A 14,180-nucleotide genomic window follows, 5' to 3' on the forward strand; every position below is an offset into this window, starting at 1 on the left:
AATGCATGGCAGTTGCAGTATAATGTGGATAATTGTGAGGTTATCCACTTTGGTAGCAAAAACAGGAAGGCAGATTATTATCTGAATGGCTATAAATTGTGAGAGGGGAATGTGCAACAAGATCTGGGTGTCCTTGTACACCAGTCGCTGAAGGTAAGCATGCAGGTGCAGCAGGCAGTAAAGAAGGCAAATGGTATGTTGGCCTTCATAGCCAGAGGATTCGAGTACAGGAACAAGGATGTCTTGCTGCAATTGTATAGGGCCTTAGTGAGACCACACCTGGAATATTGTGTGCAGTTTTGGTCTCCTTATCTGAGGAAGGATATACTTGCTATAGAGGGAGTGCAGCGAAAGTTTCCCGACTGATTCCTGGGATGGCGGGACTGACATATGAGGATAGATTGAGTCGATTAGGATTATATTTGCTAGAGTTCAGAAGAATGAGGGGGGATCTCATAGAAACCTATAAAATTATAATAGGATTAGACAGGGTAGATGCAAGAAGGATGGTCCTGATAGTGGGGGAGTCCAGAATCAGGGGTCACAGTCTGAGGATATGGGGTAGACCATTTAGGACTGAGAAGAGGAGAAATTTCTTCACCCAGAGAGTGGTGAGCCTGTGGAATTCGTTACCAGAGAAAGTAGTTGAGACCAAAACATTGTATGTTTTCAAGAAAGAGTTAGACATGGCTCTTGGGGCGAAAGGGATCAAAGGGTATGGGGAGAAAGCGGGAGCAGACTATTGAGGTGGATGATCAGCCATGATCATAATGAATGGCGGAGCAGGCTCAAAGGACTGAATGGCCTACTCCTGCTCCTAGTTTCTATGTTTCTAAATCAGAGTTATAGAACTACCATGGCTAATGCAACTGAGGACCAGGCTTGACTGGCATATTAGCCTCTTTTATTCCTAAATTCAAACTAGTTGGCATCTACATGTATCTTGTTCTAGCTCAATCATCCTCAACAACTGCAGTTCCAAGTCCAGCTGTGCAAGATGCGCAAAATCTGACAGTCTTGCTTGACTTTAAACTGCCCCTCTTACCCCAAATCCCTTTAGTTAACAAGAATTAATTTTTCCATCTCATATGTTACAATTAACTCTAACTCTCTTCTGCTATTATCAAACTCCAACCTATGCCTTCAGTATTTCAAAAATTGATTTTGTGAACGTTCCTCTCACTCTCTTACCCTTCATCAGCTGGCTAATCCAAAGTTCTATGGCCTGTGTCCCCTCTTACACAAGTCCTGGACATCCATCACCCTTATCCTCTCTGAGGATCACTGACTCATTCTGCTCTGGCAGAATGTAGACATTTCCCAACATAAGTTAATTGAGTACTCTTACTTATCTGATTTCAAGGTCCTGGGTTTCAAATTCTTTCATGGTCTCGCACCACTTTATCTTAATGATCTTCTCCAGGCATGTCTCTGGCCAGAACAGCAGATCCTCTGATTTTGGATTGCTTCTTGTGTCCTGCTCTGCCTACTAGAGGCTGATCTTTCAGGAGCACCCTCCTCATTATAATTCTTTTCCAAAACCACCATGCCTTTCTATCACTGTCACTTCCGTTAAAAGCTTCCTAAAGAGCAAACTCTGCAAACCATGCTTTAAGCCCTTCCCCCCAACACCTACATTCCCTCACCCCCAGTACTAGCTTTTTTAAAAGCTTGAAGTTCTTCTCTTGCACTTTGTAAATTGCTGGCAGATATTTTTCTATGTGAGCAGCACCACAGAAATGCAAAGTAGTAGTTGCAATAATTGTGTGTATCAAATGTCAGTTGTCAGAAGGACAGAGCTAGGCAGAGGATTAGAACATGGGTCAGCAGAGAGGCAGCACTGTCTTCAGTATTCAGGTGAGTGGACAGGAAGAGCAGCAGCAGCAGCAATGGAACTGAAGTGGGTAGAAACAGAGACTAAACACATCAAGAAGAGCAGCTTTGTGACTAACTACCCTGCAGCTTTGTGCCTTTTACAGACTCTTTCTATATGCTGCTCCGTTTGGTCGTTTAAATCAACAAAAATGTAACCTGGAGTATTACCAGAGAAAAAAATTATTTGCTCAAAGTATTCTTCCTAGTTCTTGTAAAAAATAGCCTTTCCGATTCATTTTGTGATGTGATAAAAATGGCTTTTGCACAACTACAATGCTGCTGAGGCTACTTCCTTGCTGATGTCCCGGTGGACCTTTGGTAGGTCATTGCAAAAGCACAATAGAACTTAACTGGAGAGAACTACTTAACAATTATATAAAAGCAAAAAACTGCGGATGCTGGAAATCCAAAACAAAAACAAAAATACCTGCCTGCTGAGTTTTTCCAGGTATTTTTGTTTTTGTTTCACATTTATAGGTGATTTGAAATATTGCAGTCCAATGAGCAATGCAATAATGGATCATGACTATGCAATGCATACATATGAGCCTAAACATCTGTGTTTCAACATCCTAAATAAATCATATTTAAAAGTACTGCCCAAGTTTTAGTCTTTGGAATAAAATTTTGATTTTATGTTGCAAAGTTTTGAGACAAGTATTGTTATAACTATCTCTACTGTCGGTTACGTTAAGGGTTAAGAATGTAGAGTTTTGGTTTAAGTTTAAAATTGGGGGTTGTTTGCTTTTGGTTTGGTTTAGTATGCCTGTGCGTTTACCAACCATGCTTGAACTTTTGACAGCTGAGAGGCTTTTAGAAGCAAGAAAGACCCGAGGTTGCTATGGGGAAAATTGCTAAGTGTGGAGCTAAAAGGAAAACTGGTGGAGTTTGTTTTTTAGGGAAAAAGTAATTCAAGAAAAACTGACCTAGAGGCCGCAGGCACCCAATCTGTTGTATTTAACCAGAGAACTCAGTCCTGTGTGTTTAGAGAGGAAAAGGGGGTGTTCTAGATAATTGATCTATGCAGCCAGACCCAAAGAAAAAGGAACTGCCTCCCAGATTATGAGTATGTTTAAAAGCCCTTCATAGAGAAGCCACAGTAAAAAGGTTAAGTTGGGGCTAAATCTGTTGGATTGAGTTTAAGGTAGAAGTTCATATGGTTTAGGATCATTGTCTTCTTTGCTCAGTGTATCCCTTTAATCATTATTTCCGGTGTTTGTTTTGTTCAAGGTTGTATCGTAAAAATGTTTTTGGTGTTTCAATTTAATCTTGGAGTCCTCCTGCTTATTTCCTTACTTCCTGATGGTATATCAAGTCAGATCCTAACAAGATCCAGTATTCTCATAGCTGGGATCATAACAGTATGCTGTTTGCACTGCAGATCAAATAGATAAAATTATTTAACAATCTATTTAAAATTTGGTTTTGAGGAAAGAACAGCAATCAAATGCACAGTAACCTCAAATGAAACATTAGCTGGTTTGGAAACTCATGCATACCAGCTGAGTGATTAGTACAGGGCTCCTTTAGTGGACATCTGGGAATAGATCACTCACCCAACCACTTTCTCCAGATAAAAGACACCAAGAAATAAATGTAAAAAGAAACATACCATATGTTCTTCACTTTGCTATGGTCACTAAACAGACCATTTTCCATCTCCATGTTGTGAGCATTCTTGAATTTACTGAAAGTTATAAATATTATTTTTTCCTTAATTTTATAATGTTAGAATCATATCTCTCAAGATATTTATATTTTTCTTTTACAGAATGGAAGGATCTGGCATGATGTAGTCATCTGGATGCTAACCTGGGACTTTTTTTTAAAAGGTCATAAGTTCACCTTGGAACTGCCAGCAAGCAGGCCTCGACCAAGAAATCAACTGACCTATATGGTACTTGAGAAGGGTTTGTTTATGTTTGAACAGCAAAACACTTTACTTAACGAAAAACTGGGAGTCACGTGGGAGCGAGGGAAAAAACTTAAGTTGTGAACCTGCTTGTTTTGAAGTCAGTCTTACTGGAGAACAAGTTGACTAAGGAAGGCTCCCTCTCTCTACCTTGCCTGAATTGTGTGTGGCTATCAACCTGTAGCCAGAGAACTCTCATCTGAGTGTAACTAGTCTGCATTTGGAGCTGCAAAGCTGGACAGTTGGTGAGAACTTCCAGACATCAACTGGGACCAGTGGCCCGTCTTCACATGAGAACACTCCAGGCCAACAGCGTTGAGACCCTGTGGCCTTTATCCTTTATTTTATAAAGTCCATCCTCAAAAGTCCATCTCTCTAGAGAGACTAATTGTTTGTCTTTTGTTTGTCCATGTGTTTGTATGCTGGATGAATTCTTTAGGAAGGGCTAAATAGTTATACTTCCCGATTTACAATTGTGTGTTAACCAGTACTTGCAGCTTGTTAAAAGAAGTTTTGTTTTAAACATAAATTAATCATTGAGTTTTTGAAAGAATCCTGGTCAGAGTCCCTTTTCCTCAGGGTACTAGAGATTTAGGTGCACAATTAGCCTTTTAGTGAGGAAATCAAACATTTAAATTAATGGTACAGCCTGCGGAGTAGTGGGGCTTGATAATTCGTGCACTCCTCCCATCCCAGTTGTAACAATAAACAAATCCTATTTTCCTGTAGGCTGTTCAGCACTTCATCCATAAGGATACAGGAATAATTAAGACACAGACTTTGTCATGCCGTTTGTGAATGTTTGTCTGTGATTATCTCAAAGTATGTACTATTCAATTGTAATAGCTCTTTCTCCTGCTCAAGATAAAGTATCTTGATACCCAGCACTGCTCCATCCAACGCCTTGTGGAAATCTGAAGAAAATGTTCACTTCTGCTTGGGTGAAAGCAGAAACAGCAGGAATGCACATAGTTATAGGTTATGAAACCAAGGCAAGTGGATGCAATCAAGGTGTAGATCAGCCAGCCACAATCAACTGAATAGCAGAACAGGCTCAAGGGGCTGAATGGCCTTCTCCAAATCCTATGTTCATAGTTATTTAAAGGCAAATATTTGGTTATCTAATATTCAGGATAATTTTGCAAAAAAAAAACTGACCTTCATACAGTACTATTCAAGAAAACTACTGATCTTCTGACTGGTCTGGAATTGTAAAAAGTACAAAACAAATCTAAAAGAAACTCTTGCAATTATATAGCAGCTTTCACAATCACCTGATATCTCCAAGTCTTCCCAGCCAATTCACTTTTAGAAGTGTAGTTGCTGTTGTAATGTAGGAAACATGGTAGCAAAATTGAGTACAGCAAACTCCCACAAATAGCAATTTGCTAATGGTTGTTGAGTGAGGGATAAATATTGGTCAGAACACCGCGGTAATAATCCTGCACTTCGAAATTGTGCCATGGGATCTTTTACGTACACCTCAGAGAGCAGACCAGTGTCTCGGCTCAATCTCTCATCCAAAAGATGGCACCTCAGTACTTCAGCCTTGTTTTTTGTGCTCAGGTTCTGGGATGGGATTTGGACCTGGAAGCTTATGACTCAGCAGTGAGAATGCTATCAACTAAACTACATTTGACATTATGATTACATTTATGATTAGAAATAGGTGCTGGTGAAGGCCAATACTTTGATCATTCATGTGCCATTAATGAAAATTAATGTTTTTAATTTTAATTTGCAGATTTATTCATATTTAGTTGGTACCATTGTTCAGTTTAGAATTGTTTATGAACATTAATGATACGTTTAATTTATTGCTGTGTTCAATGCTGTAATTAGTGAGCCTAGTCAAGGAATTAGAATGTGTTGTTCAAATACTAAATGAAAGTGACCCAAAGATGGTAAAGTGGACTAAGCAGGCATTGGAAACTTTGAGATTGAGAGTGGACGTTATTTTTTTTTTGGCTAGAAAGATTATTACATCCTGAAGTCAAATTCAATAAAGCTACAGGAAACCTCAAACACATTTTCGTCATCTAACAGTCTGTAGCGTTTCTGCTGGATGACATTTGAGACAGTGATCTCAACAGTGTATCAACTGGGGCAACATACTTCTGTTATATTTCCAGCTGATGTAACCAATGAGCTTATCCTGTGAACGCAGAAAGCAAACTGCCTGCAGAATCCCTCACATAAGTGAGTGACCTCTGTGTAGTTGAAGTGGTGAGTGATTTTCCCTTCAACTGAAAAGACAGCAGAGTTCTTTAGCGGGCACATTAACATCTGCTTTTCTGCTCACATTAAATGCTAAAAAGTCATTTGAGGGTAACTTCTTAAAACAAGTCATTAGAAGTATTGTACCCAACTTAAGGTGAGATGGTGGCATAGTGTACCTGTCAGTACCTGTCACTGAACTAGGAATCCAGAGGCCCAGGCTAGTGCTCTAGGGACATGGGTTCAAATCCCACCATGGTAGTTGGCGGAATTTAAATTCAATTAATAAATCTGGAATTCAAAGCTTTTCTCAGTAGTGGTGACCATGGTAACTAGCATTTTCTGTCATAAAAATTCATCTGGTTCACTTATGTGCTTTAGGGAAGGAATCTGCTATCCTTACTTGGACTGGTCGACATGTGACTCCAAATCCCTAGCAATGTGATGACTCTTAACTGTGCTCTGAAATGGGTCAGCAAGCCACTCAGTTCAAGGGCAGTTAGGGATGGGCTAAAAATTCTGGCCTTGCCATTGATACCCACAACCCATCAAAGAATAAATCAAAAGCAAAAAAAAAAATTATGGTGTGGTGACATTACTTACTGACTTTAGCTTATGCCCTCAGTTTTAACAGAAGGTGTGAGAGTTTGTGCAGCTTTTCATTGTAAACACAGAACAAAGAAACTTATTTAATTTTGTTTCATTGTCTCTTCAACTGCTAACTTCTTCTTGTTAGGCAGTCCCTTAAGGTTGAGGATAACTTGCTTCCACTCTGGTTCAATGGTTCTGTGATGGCTGCTAAGTCCAATGTGCAATCTCTAGACTCTGCCACATGTGGAGCAAGTGGTGCTTGAAGAGCTGGGTAGATGAGTTGCTTGGAGGTTTGTGCGTTCCATTTGACTTTGCCTCTGCACATTCCAAACAAAAACTCTCAAAGTGTTCAGTGCCTTCTTGATTGAGTCTTCTCTATTTTGTTCAGTCAGAAGACAGGATCTCCCATGAGTCGCTGGTTATGTTTGACCTTTTCAGGGATGCTTCGAGGACAAACTTAAAACAGTTCCGCTGTCCAACTTGGAGTCTCCTGCTGCAACCCAGTTTCAAGTAGAACAGTGTCAGGCATGCAAATGATGTGCAGCGGAGCTCGTTTTTGTGCTCTTCTAACCAGTTCTCAAAGCAAAACATCTTCCCCCATTGATTAAGATCACTGGCGAGGTCCTTGAAAATGTGGACCATTTTCCGTATCTTGGGAGCCTCCTCTCGATGAATTATGAAATTCATCGTTGTCTCCAATGTGCCAGCTCAGCCTGACCGACTGAGGAAAAGAGTATTTGAGGACCAGGATCTCAGACCAAAGACTAAGGTCATGGTTTATTGGACAGTATTGATCCCCATGCTCCTACATGCTTTGGAGGCACTTCAAATTATTGAAGAGGTATCACCAGTGGTGCCATCGCAAGATCTTTTAAATCTGGTGTGAAGAAGGCAGTCCAACTGCTGTATCCTTGAGGCCCTCAATGCTAGCGCCTCCAGTAGAAACTCATTAGGTTAGCAAAAGGCTGATATGAGAAGCTCAGAGCACTGCATTTAATTTTATGTAGACATGCTTGGTTATGCCATCCAGATTTAATCCTGACCGTTTTGAAATATTTACAACATTTTGTGTGACATGAGGTTAACTGTGCACTTGACTGGTACCAAATCCACAAACATTCACTCCCTCCACCATTGACGCACAGTAGCAGCAGTGTGTACTATCTACAAGATGCACTGCAGGAATTCACCAAGGCTCCTTAGACAGACCTTCCAAATACATGACCACTACCAACTAAAAGGGCAAGGGCAGCAGATAGATGGGAACACCACACTTGGAAGTTCCCCTCCAAATCACTCACCATCCTGACCTGGAAATATATCACTGTTCCTTCACTGTCGCTGGGTCACAATCCTGGAACTCCCTTTCTAACAGTACAATGGGTCTACCTACACCACATGGACTGCAGCACTTCAAGAAGGCAGCTCACCACCACTTTCTCAAGGGCAGCTAGGGATGGGCAAGAAATGCTGGCCCAGCCAGCGAAGCCCACATCCCATGAATGAATAAACAAAAAAAAAAGTCAGAGCTGACAAAATCTTAATGACTCCTTCTTCACGTTGCATAAATGACATTCAAGTATTTTGCTGAACTTTCTCATATGCTGCACAACCTCAAAGCACAAAGGAGAAACAACTTGCATTAATAGAGCACCTATCACAATGTCAGGCCATCCCAAAGTGCTTCATAACCAATTAATTAGTTTTGAAATATGTTCACTGTTGTGATGTAAGGAAATGCATCAATTTGTTCATAGTCCCACAACAGCAAGAAATAACAAATTCAATTGCTGTTGGTTCAAGGATAAATATTGGCCAGGATACCAGGAGGAAGCCTCTGCTTTTCTTCAAATAGTGTCACACAACCTATACATTCACCCAAGAAAGCAGATTGGACTTCAGCTCAACATCTCATCTGAGAGTTCGGATCTCTGGCAAAGTAGCACTCCCTCAGTTCTGCACTGAAGTGCCAGCCATAGCTCTATGCTGGAGTTAGTTTAAATTTGCAACCTTCTGAGTTAGAGGTGAGCAGGCAACCACCAGTATGGACCTGATTTAATGGTCCAGTTTATTCCATTCTTTCAGGCAAGAGAGAATCTTTTGTGATGTTGCACTCAGGCATTGTACCAGAAGAAGTTCTGAACAGCAGGAGCTCAAAACAACACAAAGAAGAATACCAGGGCCTGGAGTCATTTAGATTTTCTGGAAGTCCAAAGAATGGCTGTGGTGAGCCCACTATAGGGTAACATGTATGGCAACCTTTGTGTTACTTGCAAGTTAAAGTACAATGTAAATGTTTTCAACAAAGATGCCTTGGTATCTGCAGTAGCACATAAAAATCCCCCATCATTGCACATTGTAGTATTGGATTCTTGGGGCAAGCAGGCATCCCTTGCTGCCTCCTTCTCCATTGCTCCCCTGTTTCTTTCGCAATCCTTAAAGCTCATTAGTTAAGCAGATAGACTATTGGTCTTGCTGTTCCCCAAGATACCAGGTGCCACATTGCCCATGCCATGACCAACTTATAAATCCAATTACAATGCAAAACAATTTTGATCTGAAGGCAGCAGGAAAAGTGTCTCAGTAACTATGTGCGCCACAAGGTGCCCAACCTCAGCAAGAACCGGCCCAATTTGCTCAAAATTTGTTGGAAAAATAGCAGCATGTGATTGGAGCACGCCATTAATAAAGTGTAGAAAAGATATTGAGAAGGGTTCGGTTACCTGGAAGAGATGCACATTTGACCCAATTGAGTGTGAAATAGCTAACATGCAGTATTTAAATTATTAATCATCGTTAACATCATTCAAAGTAAAAGATTCAAAGATCTGCTCATTTAAAAACTAAAGAAAGGGTCTGCATTGCCAAGGCTAATTAAATACAGAGCAAAATTAAGGAAAGCAGAACAAACCTGAAATGAAGTGCAAGTTAAGTTGGCACTCCTATAAAATATGTTCCAAATAAAGTGACTCCAGTACAAAATGTTCTCCATATAATCATATCACAAATGTTTGCTGATTCATACCAAGATACCGGTGTGCAAATCAGTTTTGTATTTACAGTCCAAATTACAGTGCCAAATTATGCCAAGTTATACACCAAAGTTTTGCATTATTCTGCAAAATTTTGTTGATGTGGAAATTGCAGACCAAACAATTTATGTCAATTACTTTTACACTTTCACTTCCTAATCTTTTTAATGCATATGTTTTTCCCTAGCAAGATGGCAATTCTGGGAATGCACCATTACTTCCATCTATTATCTAGAATTTGTCTATTCCTGGAGATCAGGTGTGGTGCACAACCTACTCTTAATTTGAAGTTGTTTACTTGAAATGTTTGGTTATTATGAATTAAAATCATGCAAAACATGCAAGTTGTTGTTATTTACAATTTGATGTAATGTTCTAAGATTTGAAAAGTTAAAATGGGGCTGAAGTATATTGGACTCATCACGGTTCAGGTGGATCAAAAATAAAATCTTGCATTCATGCAGCACTCCTCACAGTAATGAATAAATTAGATGGGAAAATGAAGAGGGAGACCAAAGTACAAGGTATGAGCTTTTAGTGGGATTCTGAAGACAGGCAGTGGAGTAGCAATATAACTTCTGGAGAGAATTCTAAGGGTTAAGGTGTAGTGGTTGAAAAGCCAGCCTTGGATGGTAAACAGGAGGGAGTGGCAAAAGCACTAGTCTGGTTTTAGAGAACAGGGATGTAGGGCTGAAGGAGATCAATGAAATTGGGTGAAGTAAAAATATGGAGGCATTTAATGATGAGGACAATAATCTTGAAGTTGACTTGATATTTGGGAAGCAGCAAGATATGTGGCAAGAACAGGGACAATGTGAGATGACACACAAATTAACTGAAAATTTTAAAAAGAGCTGGGCAAGGAGTGCATTCGAGAAATCAATTCTTGTTGACATTTTTGTATGTTCATGGGATGTGAGCATTGTTGGCTAGGCCAGCATTTATTGCCCATCCCTAATTGTCCTTAAGAAGGTGTTGGTGAGCCATCTCCTTGAACCACTGCAGTCCTTGTTGCTCAGGAACATCCACAGTATAGCTGGAAAGGAGTTCCAGGATATTGACCTAGCAACATTGAAGGAATGATGGTATAGTTCTGCGAGGATGTAAAGTGACTTAGAAGGGGATCTTGTGCGGTTCTCATGGGTCTGCTGCTCTTGTTCTTTGAGGTAGTAGAGGTTGACAGTTTGAAAGGTGCTGTTGCAGGAGCCTTGATGAGTTGCTGCAATGCATCTTGTAGATAGTACACACTGCTGCCACTGTGTGTCGGTAGTGAAGGAAGTGTTTGTTTAAGTGGTAAACAGGATGCTGATGAAGCAGGGTGCTTTGTCCTGAATGGTGGTGAGTTTCTGGGAGTATTGTTGGAGCTGCACTCATCCACGCAAGTGAGGAGTATCCATCACACTCTTGACTTGCGCCTTGTAGATGATGGAGAGTGAGGAGGTGAGTTACTTGCTTCAGAATTCCCAGCCTCTGACCTGCCTTTGTAGCTGCAGCATAAACAGTTAAGTTTATGGTCAATAGTAACCGCCAGAGTGTTGATAGAGGCTTTCAGCAACGGTAATGCCATTGAACATCAAGGGGTGATTTTAGACTTTCTCTTATGAAGATAGTCATTGCCTGACACTGTGTGGCACAAGTTTTGACTTTATCAATCCAAACCTGAATGTTGACCAGGTGGGCACAAACTGCTTCAGGCTGTAATGAGTTCTGGAGCCACGTGGCCCTGGTGGAACTTGCAAAAGTATTAAATACGTAGGCCACTTTACATTTGTCCCACTCTGCTTTTGTAACTTCAGTGGAATCCCAAAGACAAATTCTTGCATAAACACCATTTTTAACAGTTTGCCATTTTTCTGAGGATTCCGCCAATTTTCCCCAAAGTTATTTTAGAAGTTTGGGAGAACGCCAACAAAAATTTAGGACCATTTTTATTGGCTGTCAGAGGATTTTGATCTACGTACTGAAATGAGATGCTGGTCACTCAAGACAAAATCATGTAACTGCAATTTTCTCTAGAGCTAAAATATATCCTAAGAAACTGGTATCCAATTCTCCTTGGAGCCATTTGAGTTAAGACCATTTACTAGTAACTACCCACTTGTTCCAAAATGGAACAAGTTATATGTACTTACTCTTACTGTAACAATCTGCCAGTGAAACCCCTTTCCTAGCTGACTTGAATGGCGATTAGAGTCAGTGTTTGAAGTAGTGTATGGATTTAGAATGGGCCAATTTACCACCAATATTTTTATTTTGAACCAAAATAAAACACAGTGTCAATATTTAATGATCTAACTGGAAGCAGAGACAATTAACCAAGAACTGTATACCTCACAAAATGAAAGTGAAGGGTTCTTCCTTCACTGATACGGCAAATAAACTTAGCTAAGTAGAAATAACACACTCCCTCTCCTGAATACTGAGCTCTATTAAACTCTTTAGAGACTACCAATCTCAATATGATAAACTCCTAAAGCACAAGCAATCATTTTGTTGCAAAAATATTTTTTCTTCCTTTTTATCCTTCAGATTAGATTTCACAGAGTTTATTTCTAATTCTGAAATGTTATATATCAGTGGAATAAAGATATAGTTGACACATACTAAGCTAAAGCAAACTGTATGCCTTCAGGTTCAACATAAAAACAAGTTACAACAATGTCCAAATGTTCCATGCTAGATTCACATACATCTCCAAACAGATTGCAAACAGAAAAGAAGCCAGTGAATACAAGAGAGATGCTAATTCTTGCTGTGAAAATTCTGAAGGAACACAATTGCTTCATAGAAAACTGTTAATTAGTTTAAGCCATGCCATTTTGAATAAGTTCATCCATCACTGCTGTGCAACATTAATCCACATAAGCAATTAACTCACTTTTGGTTCTAACTCATCCATGCAACTTGTTTAAACACCAAAAAGATTGCATTACATTTCAGCCATGAAATGATACTGTGAGATGTTAATAAAGAAATGCTTAGTGTGTTTGCATGACAGGATTGTCCAATTCTTTTCATGAAGATGTTAAAGCATTCTCGTGTTTATGGTTCATAGCTTAATTTCAAACCCTCAGTTCATATATAAAAAACACCTCATCTCAGAAAATTCTTACCTCTTTTCTGAAGAAGCTTTTGGGGCCTCTGCCTCTTTATACTTTTGCTGTGGAATTCGATGCCAGCGCTTTCGACTTGGTGCTATGTCAACCACATCATGTAGGCTACTGCCAATGGGATCATTCTGGGGTGGAACTAAGAAGGAAGGGAAACAACCATAACGAATATGTACATTTTTGTCATCTGCAAGACAAATGGTCTGACCTACTGAGCTCAAACCTAGAAAGACAAATCATACAGACCATCATAAAAACAGAAAATGCTGGATATACTCAGCAGGTCTGTCAGCATCAGTGAAGAGAGAAGCAGAGTTGTCATGCATTAAAGTATATACCACCTGGCTGAATCACATTAAGGTAAGGAGTGTGGTTACTGGCATATTCTTGATAGTATCAACGTGGAAATATCTGAAATGAATTAAAAATATGTTCCTATATTTTTAAAAAAGTCTCCCATTAGTTAATCAAAGCCTCCCTTAAATTGAAGATACCACATAGGATGGATAGATAAATAACTAATGTAAGAACTTAAGAACACATCAAAAAATGTATGCAATTCTACCTTGCCCTACTTAAACCCTCTTTCAGAACCTACACTAAGCATTTCTGATCTCTCCTTCACCATGGTTTAATTCATTTTGAAAGCTTGCACTTCTGTGTGGCAATTCTGTACGATAACAAAGTCGGGCAAAAGTTACTTCATAACTTTAATTTATCTTGTAGTTTTCGTTGTTTATAGTTAAGGTCAAAATATTTGTGACATTGAATTTCCTGAATTATCTTCTGACGAAATGATCTGATATTATTTATTGCTGAAAAAGGAGACATGTCAAAGCTTTTTGTCTTGCACTCATCAGGACACCGCAAGAATAGCAATATAAGGGGAAAACAACAACTTATAGTATATTTGAAGAGACTGCTGATTGGTTGGCAAGTGGACTCTGATTGGTAGAGGTATGGCCATGGAGAATGCACCAGCAATGGTTAACTGCCAAGCATTGTTTGTAATTTAAACCAGGCAGTTTGACCCTTATTGGTCTAGGCATTGCCTTGAGAAATGAGTCAATGAATGGCTTGTCACTTATTTTGTTTAGCTGAAATAGGCATTGTATGTGTACATGTTCTTTCTGTCTGCAAACAATCAGGGAGTGGGACAGAAAGAGGTCCCTGGAAGACAGTCGTCAAGGGACAAGAACGGGAATCTGAAACAGGTCCCAGTAAGTGAAGTTAAGAGTGAGGAGCAGAGGTAAGGGGTCCAAATTAAAGTGCTGCAGGAATAAGACTAAAAGCAAAGTGGACTTGCAAGAAGCAAATAGACAGCCACAGATTGATGACTCCTTACTATGGACCTTTGGAGTAGTGATGTTCTGCTTGGCACAGGAGAACATCTGAGAGTGTGCATCGAAGGTGCAGCTTGAATGCACGTAGATATCCATGGGA

At 39.8% G+C, this 14,180-nt stretch overlaps 1 protein-coding gene across 3 annotated transcripts in view; it reads right to left on the minus strand.

The window, feature by feature from the left end:
- Nucleotides 1-14,180, minus strand: part of xrcc4 (X-ray repair complementing defective repair in Chinese hamster cells 4) — a 683,670-nt gene that overhangs the window by 161,861 nt on the left and 507,629 nt on the right. For all 3 annotated transcript variants that reach the window (XM_041186930.1, XM_041186929.1, XM_041186931.1), the window contains exon 7: nt 12,741-12,876. In XM_041186930.1, coding sequence (XP_041042864.1) covers nt 12,741-12,876 — 136 coding nt within the window. The remainder of the gene's footprint in view (nt 1-12,740; nt 12,877-14,180) is intronic.

This window comes from Carcharodon carcharias, chromosome 4 (assembly GCF_017639515.1).
Source record: "Carcharodon carcharias isolate sCarCar2 chromosome 4, sCarCar2.pri, whole genome shotgun sequence".
Lineage (NCBI taxonomy): Eukaryota > Metazoa > Chordata > Chondrichthyes > Lamniformes > Lamnidae > Carcharodon > Carcharodon carcharias.